Below are 15,809 nucleotides of genomic sequence, written 5' to 3' on the forward strand. Positions count from 1 at the left end.
ACAGCGATTTTGAGGCCTCTATTACCTCAGTGCGTCGCTTCTCTGAACTTCAACAGCGATTTTGAAGCCTCTATTACCTCAGTGCGTCGCTTCTCTGAACTTCGACAGCGAATTTTGAGGCCTCTATTACCTCAGTGTGTCGCTTCTCTGTACTCCGACAGCGATTTTGAGGCCTCTATTACCTCAGTGCGTCGCTTCTCTGAACTTCGACAGCGATTTTGAGGCCTCTATTACCTCAGTGCGTCGCTTCTCTGAACTTCAACAGCGATTTTGAGGCCTCTATTACCTCGGTGCGTCGCTTCTCTGAACTTCAAAAGCGATTTTGAGGCCTCTATTACCTCAGTGCGTCGCTTCTCTGAACTTCAACAGCGATTTTGAGGCCTCTATTACCTCAGTGCGTCGCTTCTCTGAACTTCGACAGCGAATTTTGAGGCCTCTATTACCTCAGTGCGTTGCTTCTCTGAACTTCGACAGCGAATTTTGAGGCCTCTATTACCTCAGTGCGTCGCTTCTCTGAACTTCGACAGCGATTTTGAGGCCTCTATTACCTCAGTGCGTCGCTTCTCTGAACTTCGACAGCGATTTTGAGGCCTCTATTACCTCAGTGCGTCGCTTCTCTGAACTTCAACAGCGAATTTTGAGGCCTCTATTACCTCAGTGCGTTGCTTCTCTGAACTTCGACAGCGAATTTTGAGGCCTCTATTACCTCAGTGCGTCGCTTCTCTGAACTTCGACAGCGATTTTGAGGCCTCTATTACCTCAGTGCGTCGCTTCTCTGAACTTCGACAGAGATTTTGAGGCCTCTATTACCTCAGTGCGTCACTTCTCTGAACTTCGACAGCGAATTTTGAGGCCTCTATTACCTCAGTGCGTCGCTTCTCTGAACTTCGACAGCGATTTTGAGGCCTCTATTACCTCAGTGCGTCGCTTCTCTGAACTTCGACAGCGATTTTGAGGCCTCTATTACCTCAGTGCGTCGCTTCTCTGAACTTCGACAGCGATTTTGAGGCCTCTATTACCTCAGTGCGTCGCTTCTCTGAACTTCGACAGCGGTCTGTGGCCCCAAAGCAGAAGCAGGAAGTGCAGCCTTTCGGGTTGGTGGGGTCCAGGTGAAAGGTTCCGACTCTGCACTGGTCACAACGACCTCCCTGGACGTTCTCCTGTTGGCGGGGTATGAGACACACACACACACACACACATCTGTGGTCACCCTGTGGTAGTCCCAATATCGGACGACCAAGATAGAAAGCGCAAAGCGGGTGGATCGACAGAACGAGTGGCTGTAATCCAAACCCAGTGACGGACGGGCAGGTGAGCCGACCTTGCAGAGGCAATGTCCCGTGTACGGGTCACACACGTCCTCCGCCGTCCCCGCCTCGTTGCAGTCACATGGCCTACAGTTTGGGTAACCGTAGAAACCAGGAGCACAGCGATCACACTGACGACCAATGATGTTGCTCTTGCACCTGCAGTGGCAAAAAGCAACAAATTAAGACAGAAATGGGTGATGTTTTCCGTTCCATAATATCTCAGCTACACATTCTTTGTAGGTAGCATGTCTATTTAATGATCCTGTCAGCATTTTGGCAGCAGGTAAAAACATGTGTTGTAATACTGAATTAAAACATGTGGTGTAATACTGAATTAAAACATATGGTGTAATACTGAATTAAAACATGTGGTGTAATACTGAATTAAAACATGTGGTGTAATACTGAATTAAAACATGTGGTGTAATACTGAATTAAAACATGTGGTGTAATATCAAATTAAAACATGTGGTGTAATATCGAATGAAAACATCCGAGGCAGGTGTCTGTTCTCCAGGCAGCAGGACATACCGTATCTCACAAAAATGAGTACACCCCTCACATTTTTGCATATATTTGATTATATCTTTTCATGTGACAACACTGAAGAAATGGCTACAATGTAAAGTAGTGAGTGTACAGCTTGTATAACAGTGTAAATTTGCGGTCCCCTCAAAATAACTCAACACACAGCCTTTAATGTCTAAACCGCTGGCAACAAAAGTGAGTACACCCCTGAATGAAAATGTCCAAATTGGGCCCAATTAGCCATTTTCCCTCCCTGGTGTCATGTGACTCGTTAGTGTTACAAGGTCTCAGGTGAATGGGGAGCAGGTGTGTTAAATTTGGTGTTATCGCTGTCATACTGGTCACTGGAAGTTCAACATGGCACCTCATGGCAAAGAACTCTCTGAGGATCAGATAATTTTTTTTGTTGCTCTACATAAAGATGGCCTAGGCTATAAGAAGATTGCCAAGACCCTGAAACTGAGCTGAATCACTGTGACCAAGACCATACAGCGGTTTAACTGGACAGGTTCCACTCAGAACAGGCCTCGCCATGGTCGACCAAAGAAGTTGATTGCACATGGTCATTTCCAGAGGTTGTCTTTGGGAAATAGACGTATGAGTGCTGCCAGCAAAGTGGGATTTCTTCAGTGTTGTCGCATGAAAAGATATAATCTAATATTTGCAAAAATGTGAGGGGTGTACTCACTTTTGTGAGATACTGTATATATTATGAAACTACAGACAGCTGACAGCAGTTTTAAAATGCTGTCTTGACAGAGCTGCTAGATTCCTCCAGTGATTGGGAATGGAGCTGAGGAATGTAGCACACAAAATGTCTTTATGTCTGGATGCTGTCAGTGGAAAGGCAGAAAGATGACCAGGTGGACCGCTTCCACCTCCAATCTCAGCTCTAAAACCTGAATGAAAAAGTGCCCATGTTTTCCCCGAACCAGATCACAAAATGGCATTAGGGAATCTGTCAAGAACCAGGAGATTTCAGAGGAAGATCTGTCTGCCTCTGTTGTGATTCTGTGTGGAATGAGGTGAAGATAAAGTCCAAGTACTAAATGCAGGGGTGCAAATAACTGTCATGTAATTTTACCAAAATATTCATTAACACTTTTTAAGATTATGAATCTGTTTTCTGATTAAGAATACCTGTTTGCTATGAACAATTCAACCTCACATAAATGCAAAAATTCTGTCATATTTTGATTGCAAGATCAAGCTGATAACAATCACATTTCTGAACAGCTTTTTCTTTGGTAATCTCTACCAAATGGGCCAGTATTTGTGGAGGGGCACTGCACTATTTCAGGGAGGTCCGACCACCAGAGTCGTTTTTTCCAACTTTCCAAAGTGGCCTGATTATATATAACACCATTCAACCTCAGACACCTCAAGCTGTCTGTCTACTTGTTTCTCTTAACAAGAAGCACTCAAGCATCGCCCTCTAAAGTGTCTGTTTACTCGCTCCTCAAGTGCTCCGGTTTGTCATGTACAAGACTGGCTTTTCAGAGACCTACAAATAGACCAACCTAGTCTAGATTTAGCTAAGTTACATAATACGTTCCAGACAGAATTACGTGTCTTTCCCAGACCTTTTGTTAGAGCCGATGGCATTGTCATTATGTCTGTTATTTTGGCCGAGGCTCATGTTAGATGGGACTTTTATTAGCGGGTTAGTAGGACTTACGTAGGTCATGTGAGGAAGGTGCGCAGGTTAGGAGAGGTTAGGTTAAGGAAAAGGGTTAAAGGTTAGGGGTTAGCTAAAGTGCAAAACGTATTCTAGATGTGGTCCGAACAGGACCACATCTGGGATAGATGTGTCACTTTTGATGTCACTTTGACATTAACAGATTCCCTTCTACGACTGTTTTATTTTCCTTTGACCAGGTATTTATACAGGCTGGAACGGTCTGGTAACTGAAGGCAAAGACTCATGACTTGGCAGGTGGAGCTGGATAAACAAGACAGCAATAAGAGAATGTCTCAGTGGGCCGTGTTCGGTATAGTGAAAGGGAATCACTTCCATTTTAGGTGTGTTTAGGGTAGAAGGGCATCCACTTCTCTCATTGAGTTGCCAAAACCCTTTCCCAGAGCTGGTCTGAGTGGGCTTTTTAAACCAATACCCTGACCAATGGACAAACAGCGCCGGCTTGAACACCCCCTTGACCACTTCCTGGTGCCTCACCTGCACTGTCCGCTGTCGGTGTCACAGCCCACATCGAGGGTCGCGACCCCTGGTCGAGAGCAGTTGCACACCTCACAGCCCACTAGAGGATGGCAGCCGAACGTCTGCGGTTCACACTGGGTACACTCTGGCAGCAAGGTCCTGGGAGGGCAGATGCAGTGTCCGGTCACAGGCTCACACAGCCTGACTCCACACGCACAAGCTGAGGGACGGGGGGGGGTGCAGGGTTACACTTGACATACAGTACATGTAGAAACACACACACACACACACACACAACAACAACAACAACAACAACAAGGTGCATTTGAAGCACAGAAACACAGGATCTGGAAGCTAACCAATCCAAAACAAACACAGTACACACACACCCACACACACACACACAGTCAACCCACAACCCCAACGGTTCCATCAGCAGCGTGACTCACGCCTGCAGTTGGGGAATCCCCAGTAGCCAGTGGCACACTGGGAGCAGTCTCTGCCAATGACGTTGGGTCGACACTGGCACTGCCCGCCGAAAGCCTCGCACGTATCGCTGTCCGCGCCCACCTCATGGCATCCGCAGGGCAGGGCGCCGTTGTTGAAGAACGCAGAGAGAGAGACGGCCGAACTACGGCAGAACGGAGAGGCCGTGGACGGACTGGGGGGCGGGGCAAGGGCGAAGAGGGGGTTGTTATTGGACATGGGTAGTCTGTCGTGATGGGTGATTAGCTTTGCAGGCTGACAGTTCAAGGTTGTGAAGTTAGATTTGAGGAAGTACATTTGTGAATTTACACAATAATAAACTACAACTAGCTTGTCCTGCACAGTCGACGGCAGTAATTTATGTCCCAGACTCACTTGATGTAGAAGCTGTTCAGCCCACAGTTGCTGATGAACTCATATGATTTGTCCAGAGGTTCTTCAGACAGGTAACTGGAGCTGTAGCTGCTCTCGGGCACCACCAGAACATAATCCTGAGAAAACACACACCCGCACGTATACTTAACTTTATCTGAGAGGATTCTGCTAGGAACCAAAACATTTCTTCTGGGAACCATAAAATTGGAGAAGCGTTTTGGAACCTATTTGTCTGAGGTATCTACACCCACAGTGGTCTTTTGTGCTAACTGTAAGAGGACTGCAGCTCTGTAAGCAGTCAGCTCATTTGAGCAGTAGGCAAGAGAAACAAAAATCTATTTACTTTCATTCTCATGTGTCTTTTGTTAAAGTGTCTCTAGAGCAACTCACCAGCCAGAGGGTTTTTCCATCGGGGACCTGGACAGTCAGGAAGAGCTCGTTGTCCGTTATATCCAGAATGACCTGATTCTCTGAGATCAGGACGCTACGGCAACCGTAACCATGGGGACAAAAGGAGGCATTGGCATGGCCTAGAAACGGAAGATTGATGAAATTACAACTGTCAAAGGATTTAAATGTAACTGTCAAAGGATTTTAATGTAACTGTCAAAGGATTCAAATTGTGTTAATTTTTCTACTTCCTTCCTGGTGCTAATTTTCTCCATTCACGGGGTCATTGGGAAACGTAGTGACACTGACTTTGTATTGAAGGTGGCATTTACGGCGCCCTGCTCACCCTGCCAGACACGGCCCCCGTTGATGAACACCTGAATGGGGTACGTGGGGTGGAGCGGCTGGTGGTAGTGGAGGATAAACACATAGCGACCCGGGGTGTGGACACGGGCTGAGTACACCGCTGCATTCTGGAATACGGGCGGAAGACAAAGATTCGTCATGTGACCATGGGTGATGACTGGCAAAACATGGATTTGAAACCCAAAGATTTGTGAGGTTAAGGAGTCGAGCTGAAAGGTTTTGTCAAAAATCTATTTATTTTATATTGAGGTAAAACATAGGATGAGCTGGAAAGCGGGAGGTTATCTTATCATGAGTGAATGATTACCGAAAAACATACGATTTCATAGTCACGTAAACAAGGGTTGCATAAATACTGGAATTCCTTCTTTTTCCTCCCTAATTCCAGGAATACTCCGGGATTCTAGGAAATCTTTGGAATGTTTTGAAATTGCAGTATATCTACAGAGATTAAACAAGATAAAGCACAGCATCTAGACAAGGTACAAGTTGGTACCTGAGTGGTGTCGAGACGGACGTGGTCCACGTTATCTGCAGCTGTGGGAGGACGGCCTTCGTTTGCCCAATTAGGGGCATCGGCCGGCCCCAGGGGGAGGTCAGCTGGGGAGGGCAAGTCAGCCTGCAGCACGGAGGACCACTGACCCTCCTTCAGCACCAGGGAGTCGGATGGGGTCTGGAACCTCGAGGGGATACAGGAAGAACTGGGGAGGAGGAAGAGGACACTGTCATCCCGAAGTGGCGCCCGTTTCCTGTTTCACCTCACCTTATGATTGGCTAGGTATAGTTTTGCCATTTTGCTTAACATCCCTTCACATCTACATAAGGCTCTTGGAAGAAGAGTTGTAGCTTTTAGGTAAACACTTACAGGAAGTGTCTGCATTGATTCAGTGTACCTACAGGAAGTGTCTGCATTGATTCAGTGTACCTACAGGAAGTGTCTGCATTGATTCAGTGTACCTACAGGAAGTGTCTGCATTGATTCAGTGTACCTACAGGAAGTGTCTGCATTGATTCAGTGTACCTACAGGAAGTGTCTGCATTGATTCAGTGTACCTACAGGAAGTGTCTGCATTGATTCAGTGTACCTACAGGAAGCGTCTGCATTGATTCAGTGTACCTACAGGAAGTGTCTGCATTGATTCAGTGTACCTACAGGAAGTGTCTGCATTGATTCAGTGTACCTACAGGAAGTGTCTGCATTGATTCAGTGTACCCACAGGAGGTCCAGCTGAAGGTGTAGGTGTGTACTGTAATAATGGTTCTGGTGGCTACCTGTCTGGTGAGAAGTGTCCGTGGGTCGTGATGCAGTGGACCTTAGGAACCAGGTACTCCATGGTGAACTCTTCACGAGGGATCAAATACACTTGGTGCTGGATGAAAGATACACACATTGTCACGTATTCACAGTCACACTGTCAGAAAATGTTTTTGCTCTGTTGTGTATGAGACAAGATGCGTTGGCTAATGGCAAATTTCATCCGATGTTAAATAGATTTTATAACTTTCGGATCCAAAAAAATTAATGATGTTAGATGTAGGCAGATGAACCCCTTAGCGACAAGCAGGAAAACTATTCCCAGGAAGAAGCTTAGCCTATCAGGAATAAGTTAAACCAATCAGGAAGAAGTTAAACCTATCAGGAAGTAGCTGAACCTATCAGGAAGAAGCTGAACCTATCAGGAAGAAGCTAAACCTATCAGGAAGAAGCTAAACCTATCAGGAAGAAGTTGACATGATCAGGAAGAAGTTGGAATTACCAGGAAGAAGCTTGCTCTGTCAGCGATCAGTTGAACCTCAGCGTCGGTAGAGAGGGTGAAGACAGCTACACGGTTCATCTCATCGATGGTCACCACTCGACACAGGAAACTACACAAAGAACACGACGTATTGCAAGAGCGTGACATCCACTGTATTCCCCATGGTGTCACTTTCACCCCAGATGCTGCGTTTTAATCATTTAAATGTGTTTTCTCAATCTGTCAGGGGTTAGAGTCCTTCTTCAAATGAAATGTGACAATCGCTTATTTCTGAGAAACAAAATGAATTGTATCTCATAATAGTGGTCGGGCGGTCGTGTATAAAGAACCACACACACACACACACACACACACACACACACACCTGTATTTGCAGGGCAGAATTGTAATGTAGTGCTGGTGTGTCCTTCCACCAGGTGCGTTGACAGCCACGGAGACGGTCTGCGGTGCGTCGTCCTCGTTGGCGTATTCCACCACCAGAACATATTCGCCAGGGTGCGACACACGTCCACGTATCTGGACGTTCAGCTGGGAGAGGAGACGCCGTTTCACAGACAGTGGTGGTTAGTGGCTGATTATTAAATGGACACACGCACACGCATCTGGACGTTCAGCTGGGAGAGGAGACGCCGTTTCACAGACAGTGGTGGTTAGTGGCTGATTATTAAATGGACACACACACACACACACACTCCCTCCCCACTCACGTCGGTTCCACTGCAGATGGCCATGTCAGGATGGCGCTGAGTGATCCGCTCCTGTTGACAGGGACGGGGCAGGTGGTTGTCAAACCTGCAGCTGGCGTCGTTTCCCGACACGGAGGGGAACTGATCCAGAGACAGGTACCGGTACAGGAGACAGCTAACGAGGGGAAGGGAGCAGGTGCGTGCCACATTAGATCTACAGACTCATCACGGCAAAACAAAATGATTGTAAATTAAGTCCTCTGGCGGGCCCGTTGGTTTCGTCCTCTGGTGGGCCCGTTGGTCCAGAACTCACTTCTTGCCGGCGTCTGGAGCAGGACTGTAGGTGCAGGGTTCGGTCACTTTGATCTGTAGGATGGGGGCTTCGTAGTATGCACTGGGCAACAGAACCAAGTAGTCCTGGGCAGAACAGTGACAAAAGACTTCACATTAATCACGAGGCGTCCGTTTTAATCACATGTTTTATGCCCCGTGTAACAACAGGTTCACCTACGGGTCAGATGATGGATGACTCTCTCACACACACACACACATTAGGTCTTACCCCTAACTCTAACCAGTAGGCCCAAGCCTCAAAGTTTTTTTCCTAAATTCATCGTGGATGAGAGGCGCATGTGTTGCAGACATGGTTCTCACCAGCAGGATGCCCTCAGCTTCAATGACCACGCTCCATGTGCCAGGATTCAGAACGAACGGCACCACAAAGTTGTTCTGAGGTACAGTGACAAAGGCAGGTTCGGAACTGGGGGAAAACACAATCTGTTTGGACTGTTCAGAACCTGAAGGACAGAGAAGGAGAACGGGAAGGGACAATGAGATGCAGGAAAGAGTTCACTGAACATTGTTTTTTAGCAAATCGTTTTGTAATTAGGAACATTCACAGACTGAAAAATTTGAAAGAGCATGATGTAGTATTTTTTTTAAACAACAAAATATATCAATTTGACCAACATTTAATATAAAGACTAACAAAGATTGCAAAGACTTTCCTTAAAACATTAATTCACGATGAACAAAACCAGACAGAAACAGTCGAGAAAGCAAGATACTCTACTCAAAGCCACATCCTCCATTTCACTCTGCGTGGCTCTGAGTAGGGTGTCTTTTTTCTTTACTGTTTCGGTATCAGATGCTGGTGTCAGGTCTGGTAATTGCTGGTCAGCTGATCTGTGGCACATACCTCTACGGCCGTTCTGATAGGCTGTGATTTTACCATTGGAGACAGCAGCCCCAGAGTTTACGTATCTGAGGATGAACCTCATGAGGTAGACATCCGCCTCACTCACGAGCACCGACAGTTTGACTGTGCTCTAAAGGACGAAAACGTGGAAGGGAGAGGAAGAGGAGGTGGAGGAAGAAAAAGCGATGTGGTAGACAAGTAAACAGAGGGATAGGAAAGAGGAGGTGGAGGATTAAAAGGAGGGGGAGGTGGAGAAAGGGGAGGGGGAGGTGGAGAAAGGGGGAGGTGGAGAAAGGGGAGGGGGAGGTGCAAAAAGGGGAGGGGGAGGTGGAGAAAGGGGGAGGGGGAGGTAGAGAAAGAAGTATAGCAAATCATAAAGGTCTGTGTTAGGATGGCTGGGTACTAGGAGGGTTGGGGCTGGGTGATGTCTAGGGTCAGGGTTCAGATCAACAGAAATCCTTGACAGGAAGTGCAACCATAGCCATCTTTAGACCCCGTCTCAGCATCCCTCCACCAGCCAATCACCAGCCACCACTGAATTTTGACCACGCCCACACCGAGCGACTCTGTCCATACAAAGAGAACGAGGGAGTGAGGGAAGGAGCGAAAGGAGGACAGCAGAAAGAGAGGAGAGGGAAGAACCTGGCAGAGGAGGAGTTAAGGCAGCATCCCCAATGGCCTTTTTCCCATTTTAGGGCACTAAATAGGGAATATGGATCCATTGGTGATGTAACCAGGAATACCATGGAATCCGCAACTTACAGTTTCCGCACAGGAAGTTCTTGCTGTCTTCCAGGACGAAAACCCGGCCCCTCATGTCCAGGCCACCGCGGTTGACATAGCGCAACACTATCTGAAACAGGTCCGGAGAGCTGACCGAGACCTGAACCACCACCTTGGACTGGGAGGGGGGGAGGAAGGGGGAAGGAAGGGAGGACAAAACGAAGCACAAAGCAGCGAGAGAAGGGAGGTCCCTCCTTAATACCAACACCATCACCACAGCAGCCATAGCAAACCAACCCAGGAGCGTAGAGACGGGAAGACGGACCGTTTCTATGACCTCAACATTTGAATATATCACCTGCTTGACTACCTCAACAATTGAATATACCAGCCACTTGACTACCTTAACATTTGAATATACCAGCCACTTGACTACCTCAACATTTGAATATACCAGCCACTTGACTACCTCAACATTTGAATATACCAGCCACTTGACTACCTCAACATTTGAATATACCACCCGCTTGACTACCTCAACATTTGAATATTCCAGCCACTCTACTACCTCAACATTTGAATATACCAGCCACTTGACTACCTCAACATTTGAATATACCACCCGCTTGACTACCTCAACATTAGAATATACCACCCGCTTGACTACCTCAATATTAGAATATACCACCTGCTTGACTACCTCAACATTTTTGGAAACACTTAGCCATATTGCAAATGTTGAAACAGGCTTGGTGGCACCTCAGACGTGTGCCGCTCTACTCGTCTCTACGTCTCGCTCACCTCCCCGCCCACTCAATAACAGACAGCAGCAGCCCAAGATGCAAAGTCTCCAGGCAATGTCCCAAGCAAAACGCAAGCACCTGAATGCACTGAAGCTACACAGTGGAGATCATGTGGAAGCATGGATTTATTCACATATGATATATGTTGAAGTTGTACATGCAGGGCTACAATCATACACCTTCAGTAGAATAAGCATTTCCATACAAAATATATAAATGTAATATTCTTAAAATCTTCAACAAGTCATTGCTTTACGAGAATATTTAATATATGGTTCAGTCAGGTCAGATGATGCTAGAACGCTGGCCCATTGTGTCAGGCTAGAGCAGAGGTCAACGCTGGCCCATTTTGTCAGGCTAGAGCAGGGGTCAACTCTGGCCCATTGTGTCAGGCTAGAGCAGAGGTCAACTCTGGCCCATTGTGTCAGGCTAGAGCAGAGGTCAACACTGGCCCATTGTGTCAGGCTAGAGCAGAGGTCAACTCTGGCCCATTGTGTCAGGCTAGAGCAGGGGTCAACTCTGGCCCATTGTGTCAGGCTAGAGCAGAGGTCAACGCTGGCCCATTGTGTCAGGCTAGAGCAGGGGTCAACGCTGGACCATTGTGTCAGACTAGAGCAGAGGTCAACGCTGGCCCATTGTGTCAGGCTAGAGCAGGGGTCAACTCTGGCCCATAGTGTCAGGTTAGAGCAGGGGTCAATGCTGGCCCACTGTGTCAGGCTAGAGCAAGGGTCAATGCTGGCCCATTGTGTCAGGTTAGAGCAGAGGTCAACGCTGGCCCATTGTGTCAGGCTAGAACAGGTGTCAACGCTGGCCCATTGTGTCAGGCTAGAACTGGTGTCAACGCTGGCCCATTGTATCAGGCTAGAGCAGGGGTTCTTAAAGTTAACCTGCATCATATCAAAATGAGAAATGTCCCATCCTCCCCTGACCCAATTTTGTACCCCTACGACCCAAATTGAGAGATTCATTTTCAGAAGTCACAACCCTCTTCTCACACACCCCAGGGCCCACTTTGGGTCCTGTCTCGTATTTTCAGACCCTAGCACTGGACGATGGAGTCATAAAGACCTATAACAGTATAAATGTGGTCTTGAGGTTGTACCTGTACTGGGGACATCTGGGCATACCCCCTCCAGCTGAACCCCTCAAATTCCAGGGGGTTGTAGCCGAAACGCACCGGTCTCCCATCCAGCATGGTGCCCTCCTCTATCTCAAACTTCAGGTGGTGGAGGTCCGGGAAATAATGGTCCGGACGAGGCCTGGGACACGAACAGGAAATTAACTATCCGCTGTGATACGATTGGTCAGAGGGACTCGGATGATGATAAATTGACTGGATCGCACTGTGTTCTACTCACACAGATGATGTATTGACTGGGTCACAGCGTGTTCTACTCACACAGATGATGTATTGACTGGGTCACACCGTGTTCTACTCACACGGATGATGATGTATTGACTGGGTCACACCGTGTTCTACTCACACGGATGATGATGTATTGACTGGGTCACACCGTGTTCTACTCACACGGATGATGATGTATTGACTGGGTCACACCATGTTCTACTCACACGGATGATGTATTGACTGGGTCACACCGTGTTCTACTCACACGGATGATGATGTATTGACTGGGTCACATCGTGTCCTACTCACACGGATGATGATGTATTGACTGGGTCACACCGTGTCCTACTCACACGGATGATGACGTATTGACTGGGTCACACCGTGTTCTACTCACACGGATGATGACGTATTGACTGGGTCACACCGTGTTCTACTCACACGGATGATGACGTATTGACTGGGTCACACCGTGTTCTACTCACACGGATGATGACGTATTGACTGGGTCACACCGTGTTCTACTCACACGGATGATGACTGGGTCACACCGTGTCCTACTCACACGGATGATGACGTATTGACTGGGTCACACCGTGTTCTACTCACACGGATGATGATGTATTGACTGGGTCACACCGTGTCCTACTCACACGGATGATGACGTAGTGACTGGGTCACACCGTGTTCTACTCACACGGATGATGACGTATTGACTGGGTCACACCGTGTTCTACTCACACGGATGATGATGTATTGACTGGGTCACACCGTGTTCTACTCACACATCACACTTGGTTCCTCCCACGTTGGGTCTGCAGCGACACCTTCCATTCCTCTCCCCACAGGACTGACCTGCCGACCCCCCAATGTCACACTGACAACCTGCAAAGGTCACACAAGGTCAGGAGACTGGATGTACCGTCGCAGACAATCAACACGTTGTTCGGGTCGTGTGGTTGGACATCTTTAGAACGTTGCTCCCACTGCCAGGAAATACTATGAATACTCAGACATAGAGGGAGACTCATAGTGATTTATAAAATGAAGAGATAAATAGTACAGCTATGTGTAATGCTCAACTTACTGGTTAGGAATGTACGTCTCTATTTCATAATTATACATCCTGGTTTTATGTTTCTACTCTGACCTACTAAACAGCATTGTTGGTGTGTGACCTTCTCCGAGTGTTATCGCAGACTGTGAGGTCATCTTGCAGGTGGTTCTGAAGTTAATAACATCTTTGTGAGAGACCGTTGAGTCTTATCGAGGGAGTCGTTTTCTCAAGGTTGAGGAACGGATCCTACCCTGGTATGTCACCTACACTGAGGTAATGCTTAAGTTCATCATCTGGAAGTTTGGCCAAATATGGTCTGTCTACTGAAACCCTACACTTTAAATGTCTAAATATCTTATATCTGATTCCTGTACCCAAAAGGCACATTATGACCGAAAACAAGTACAAATGAGATTCACCAGGAAATTGGTTTATAGAAAATTATGGAATCATACCAAATGATTCCCTAGGACATCTGTCTGGTCTGCATGCCTGTCAACTATGAAATGTAATATATCTCACAAGAGAACAACGTCCTTAACTACCCCCCCCCCCCCTACACGTAAGCCCAGCTGTCACACTTGAACTATCTATCAGTGAACACGTCTGGCTGGCAAGCAGGAGACCCGGGTTCGAGTCCTGCTGGATCCAATAGACCTACCCTGGCAGCCGAACAAGCTGTCGCCCTGCATGTTGTAGTAGCCATCCTTACACACGGAGCAGACGCCACTGCAGACGTTGGGTTTACAGTGACACTGGCCGTTACTCTGGAACACACCGATAGACAAGGGATGTTGGGAATTCACTATCACGCTGTTCAATAGCACACCATTCACAATTGCCCTGTACACAGCAAGAAGAAACCCAACTCCGTACCTGAGCACACTCAGCCACACCGCCAACTGTACCTTCAACATTGCATTCACAGTCTGGGTGAAGGGGAGACATGAAACATACAAAGATGAGTGACTGTATGTGCTAATAATAAACCCACTGGTCTTAATTCGATTTTGTCATCATGAATAATGGTAAGAAGACTCCTTCTTACTGGAGCATCCGTAGATGGTGTCAGGGGACAGGTTCCAGAACAGGGGTTTACACCTGTCACAGGCCACACCCTCCACATAGGGACGACACACACAGGAGCCCTGACCGGAAAGAAGGACAGGTTAGTGGACCAATCAGAAAGCAGCCACACCCTCCGCCAAGCCCTGACAGGTCGAGACATGTCCCCTGAGACATGACCACCAGGCCGTGCAGCGTTGCCCACACATTCACCTCAACCAAGATTAAACCGCTGTCAGCTTGCAGGTGTCTGAGCCACCTCAGGGAGTCACTAGCGAGCCAACCAATGCTTCAACCGCACACCCTCACTTGGGGGCAATGCAAGGCCGTTGACTGAAACACTGTATGAGTCAAAATCCCCATAAGACCTAGTGGCATAGTAACAAGGTCTGTGTTTTCTTCAGGTTAACCCCAACCTAGTGCTTCATACTTGTGTATATCTCGTCAGGACGAGGTCACATTTTGTCAGTGTATTTGCATCAATTCATTACACACAACAACTGTTGGCTAAATATACACAAAGATCTTTACAAAAGTCACCTTGTCCAATACGTCTTTGCACAGGTATCAAAACACTGAGCTGCTGTGAAACCTTACGGGAACACAGACCTTATTTAAAGTAGGTCAGAACATCCCTTATGGGATAAATGAATGGTGAAAATGCTAAACGAACGGCATTCGCGCTTTGTCACTTTGTTTTAAGGGGATTATGGCACATTGCCTATTTCAATCAATTACACCCCACTGATGAGGCCGTGACACTCTGTGATTTAACAACACACTGTATGTACACCTTTAATGAAATGTAGTTGGTAACCCTGCAGTGGATGTAGGCTACTTACAATGGTTGGCAGAACCTCACTCTGAACCGAGCCGGCTGGGTCACATGTTCCAGCTGTGAAGGACAGCAACACTAGTTTCAGAAACAGGTGTGTTGCCATACAGGACAGGCTGAGGCAGTGTAAATCCATTAGAATGTAAACAATAAATGCATTATTTTACTTTCGTTTTTATGCATTTTTCATTATGTCTTTTATTTTACGTATTCCATTCTCTCTCTTTTACTTTGTCTTTCTGCAGAACAAATGTAATTCCAGAGCAGTTTGAGTTAAAGGTGGAAGCGGACAGTCTTACCTTGGCACAGAGGGAATGTAACAGACCCTGAACTGCAGGTGTCACACCTCTGGCCCACCACATTGGGACGACAGCTACACTGACCCGTTACCTGGTCACAGCTACTGAAGCGAGAGCCCTCAGATGAACACTGACAGGCTGATACAGGAGAGATATATACATATAATATTAACTGGAGAGATGGGAGAGATATATACATACAATATTAACTGGAGAGATGGGAGAGATATATACATACAATATTAACTGGAGAGATGGGAGAGATATATACATACAATATTAACTGGAGAGATGGGAGAGATATATACATACAATAGTAACTGGAGAGATGGGAGAGATATATACATACAATATTAACTGGAGAGATGGGAGAGATATATACATACAATAGTAACTGGAGAGATATATACATACAATATTAACTG

At 46.9% G+C, this 15,809-nt stretch overlaps 1 protein-coding gene across 5 annotated transcripts in view; it reads right to left on the reverse strand.

The window, feature by feature from the left end:
* The window catches only part of lama5 (laminin, alpha 5), an 84,465-nt gene that overhangs the window by 26,197 nt on the left and 42,459 nt on the right, over positions 1-15,809 (reverse strand). For 4 of the 5 annotated variants that reach the window (XM_034295995.1, XM_034295994.1, XM_034295993.1 and 1 more), the window contains 22 exons: positions 15,385-15,522; positions 15,093-15,145; positions 14,234-14,333; positions 14,062-14,114; positions 13,847-13,952; positions 12,914-13,013; positions 11,883-12,039; positions 10,017-10,155; positions 8,711-8,853; positions 8,370-8,473; positions 8,078-8,231; positions 7,735-7,898; positions 7,371-7,479; positions 6,886-6,983; positions 6,110-6,314; positions 5,594-5,720; positions 5,248-5,387; positions 4,858-4,973; positions 4,446-4,657; positions 4,015-4,216; positions 1,322-1,466; positions 1,020-1,160 (listed from right to left, as the gene is read on the reverse strand). In XM_034295995.1, the coding sequence (XP_034151886.1) occupies positions 1,020-1,160; positions 1,322-1,466; positions 4,015-4,216; positions 4,446-4,657; positions 4,858-4,973; positions 5,248-5,387; positions 5,594-5,720; positions 6,110-6,314; positions 6,886-6,983; positions 7,371-7,479; positions 7,735-7,898; positions 8,078-8,231; positions 8,370-8,473; positions 8,711-8,853; positions 10,017-10,155; positions 11,883-12,039; positions 12,914-13,013; positions 13,847-13,952; positions 14,062-14,114; positions 14,234-14,333; positions 15,093-15,145; positions 15,385-15,522 (2,906 nt within the window). Of the gene's footprint in view, positions 1-1,019; positions 1,161-1,321; positions 1,467-4,014; positions 4,217-4,445; positions 4,658-4,857; positions 4,974-5,247; positions 5,388-5,593; positions 5,721-6,109; positions 6,315-6,885; positions 6,984-7,370; positions 7,480-7,734; positions 7,899-8,077; positions 8,232-8,369; positions 8,474-8,710; positions 8,854-9,254; positions 9,385-10,016; positions 10,156-11,882; positions 12,040-12,913; positions 13,014-13,846; positions 13,953-14,061; positions 14,115-14,233; positions 14,334-15,092; positions 15,146-15,384; positions 15,523-15,809 lie in introns of all 5 variants that reach the window. The other variant, XM_034295996.1, reaches the window with a different exon arrangement.

This window comes from Esox lucius, chromosome 12 (genome assembly GCF_011004845.1).
Source record: "Esox lucius isolate fEsoLuc1 chromosome 12, fEsoLuc1.pri, whole genome shotgun sequence".
Classification (NCBI taxonomy): Eukaryota; Metazoa; Chordata; class Actinopteri; order Esociformes; family Esocidae; genus Esox; species Esox lucius.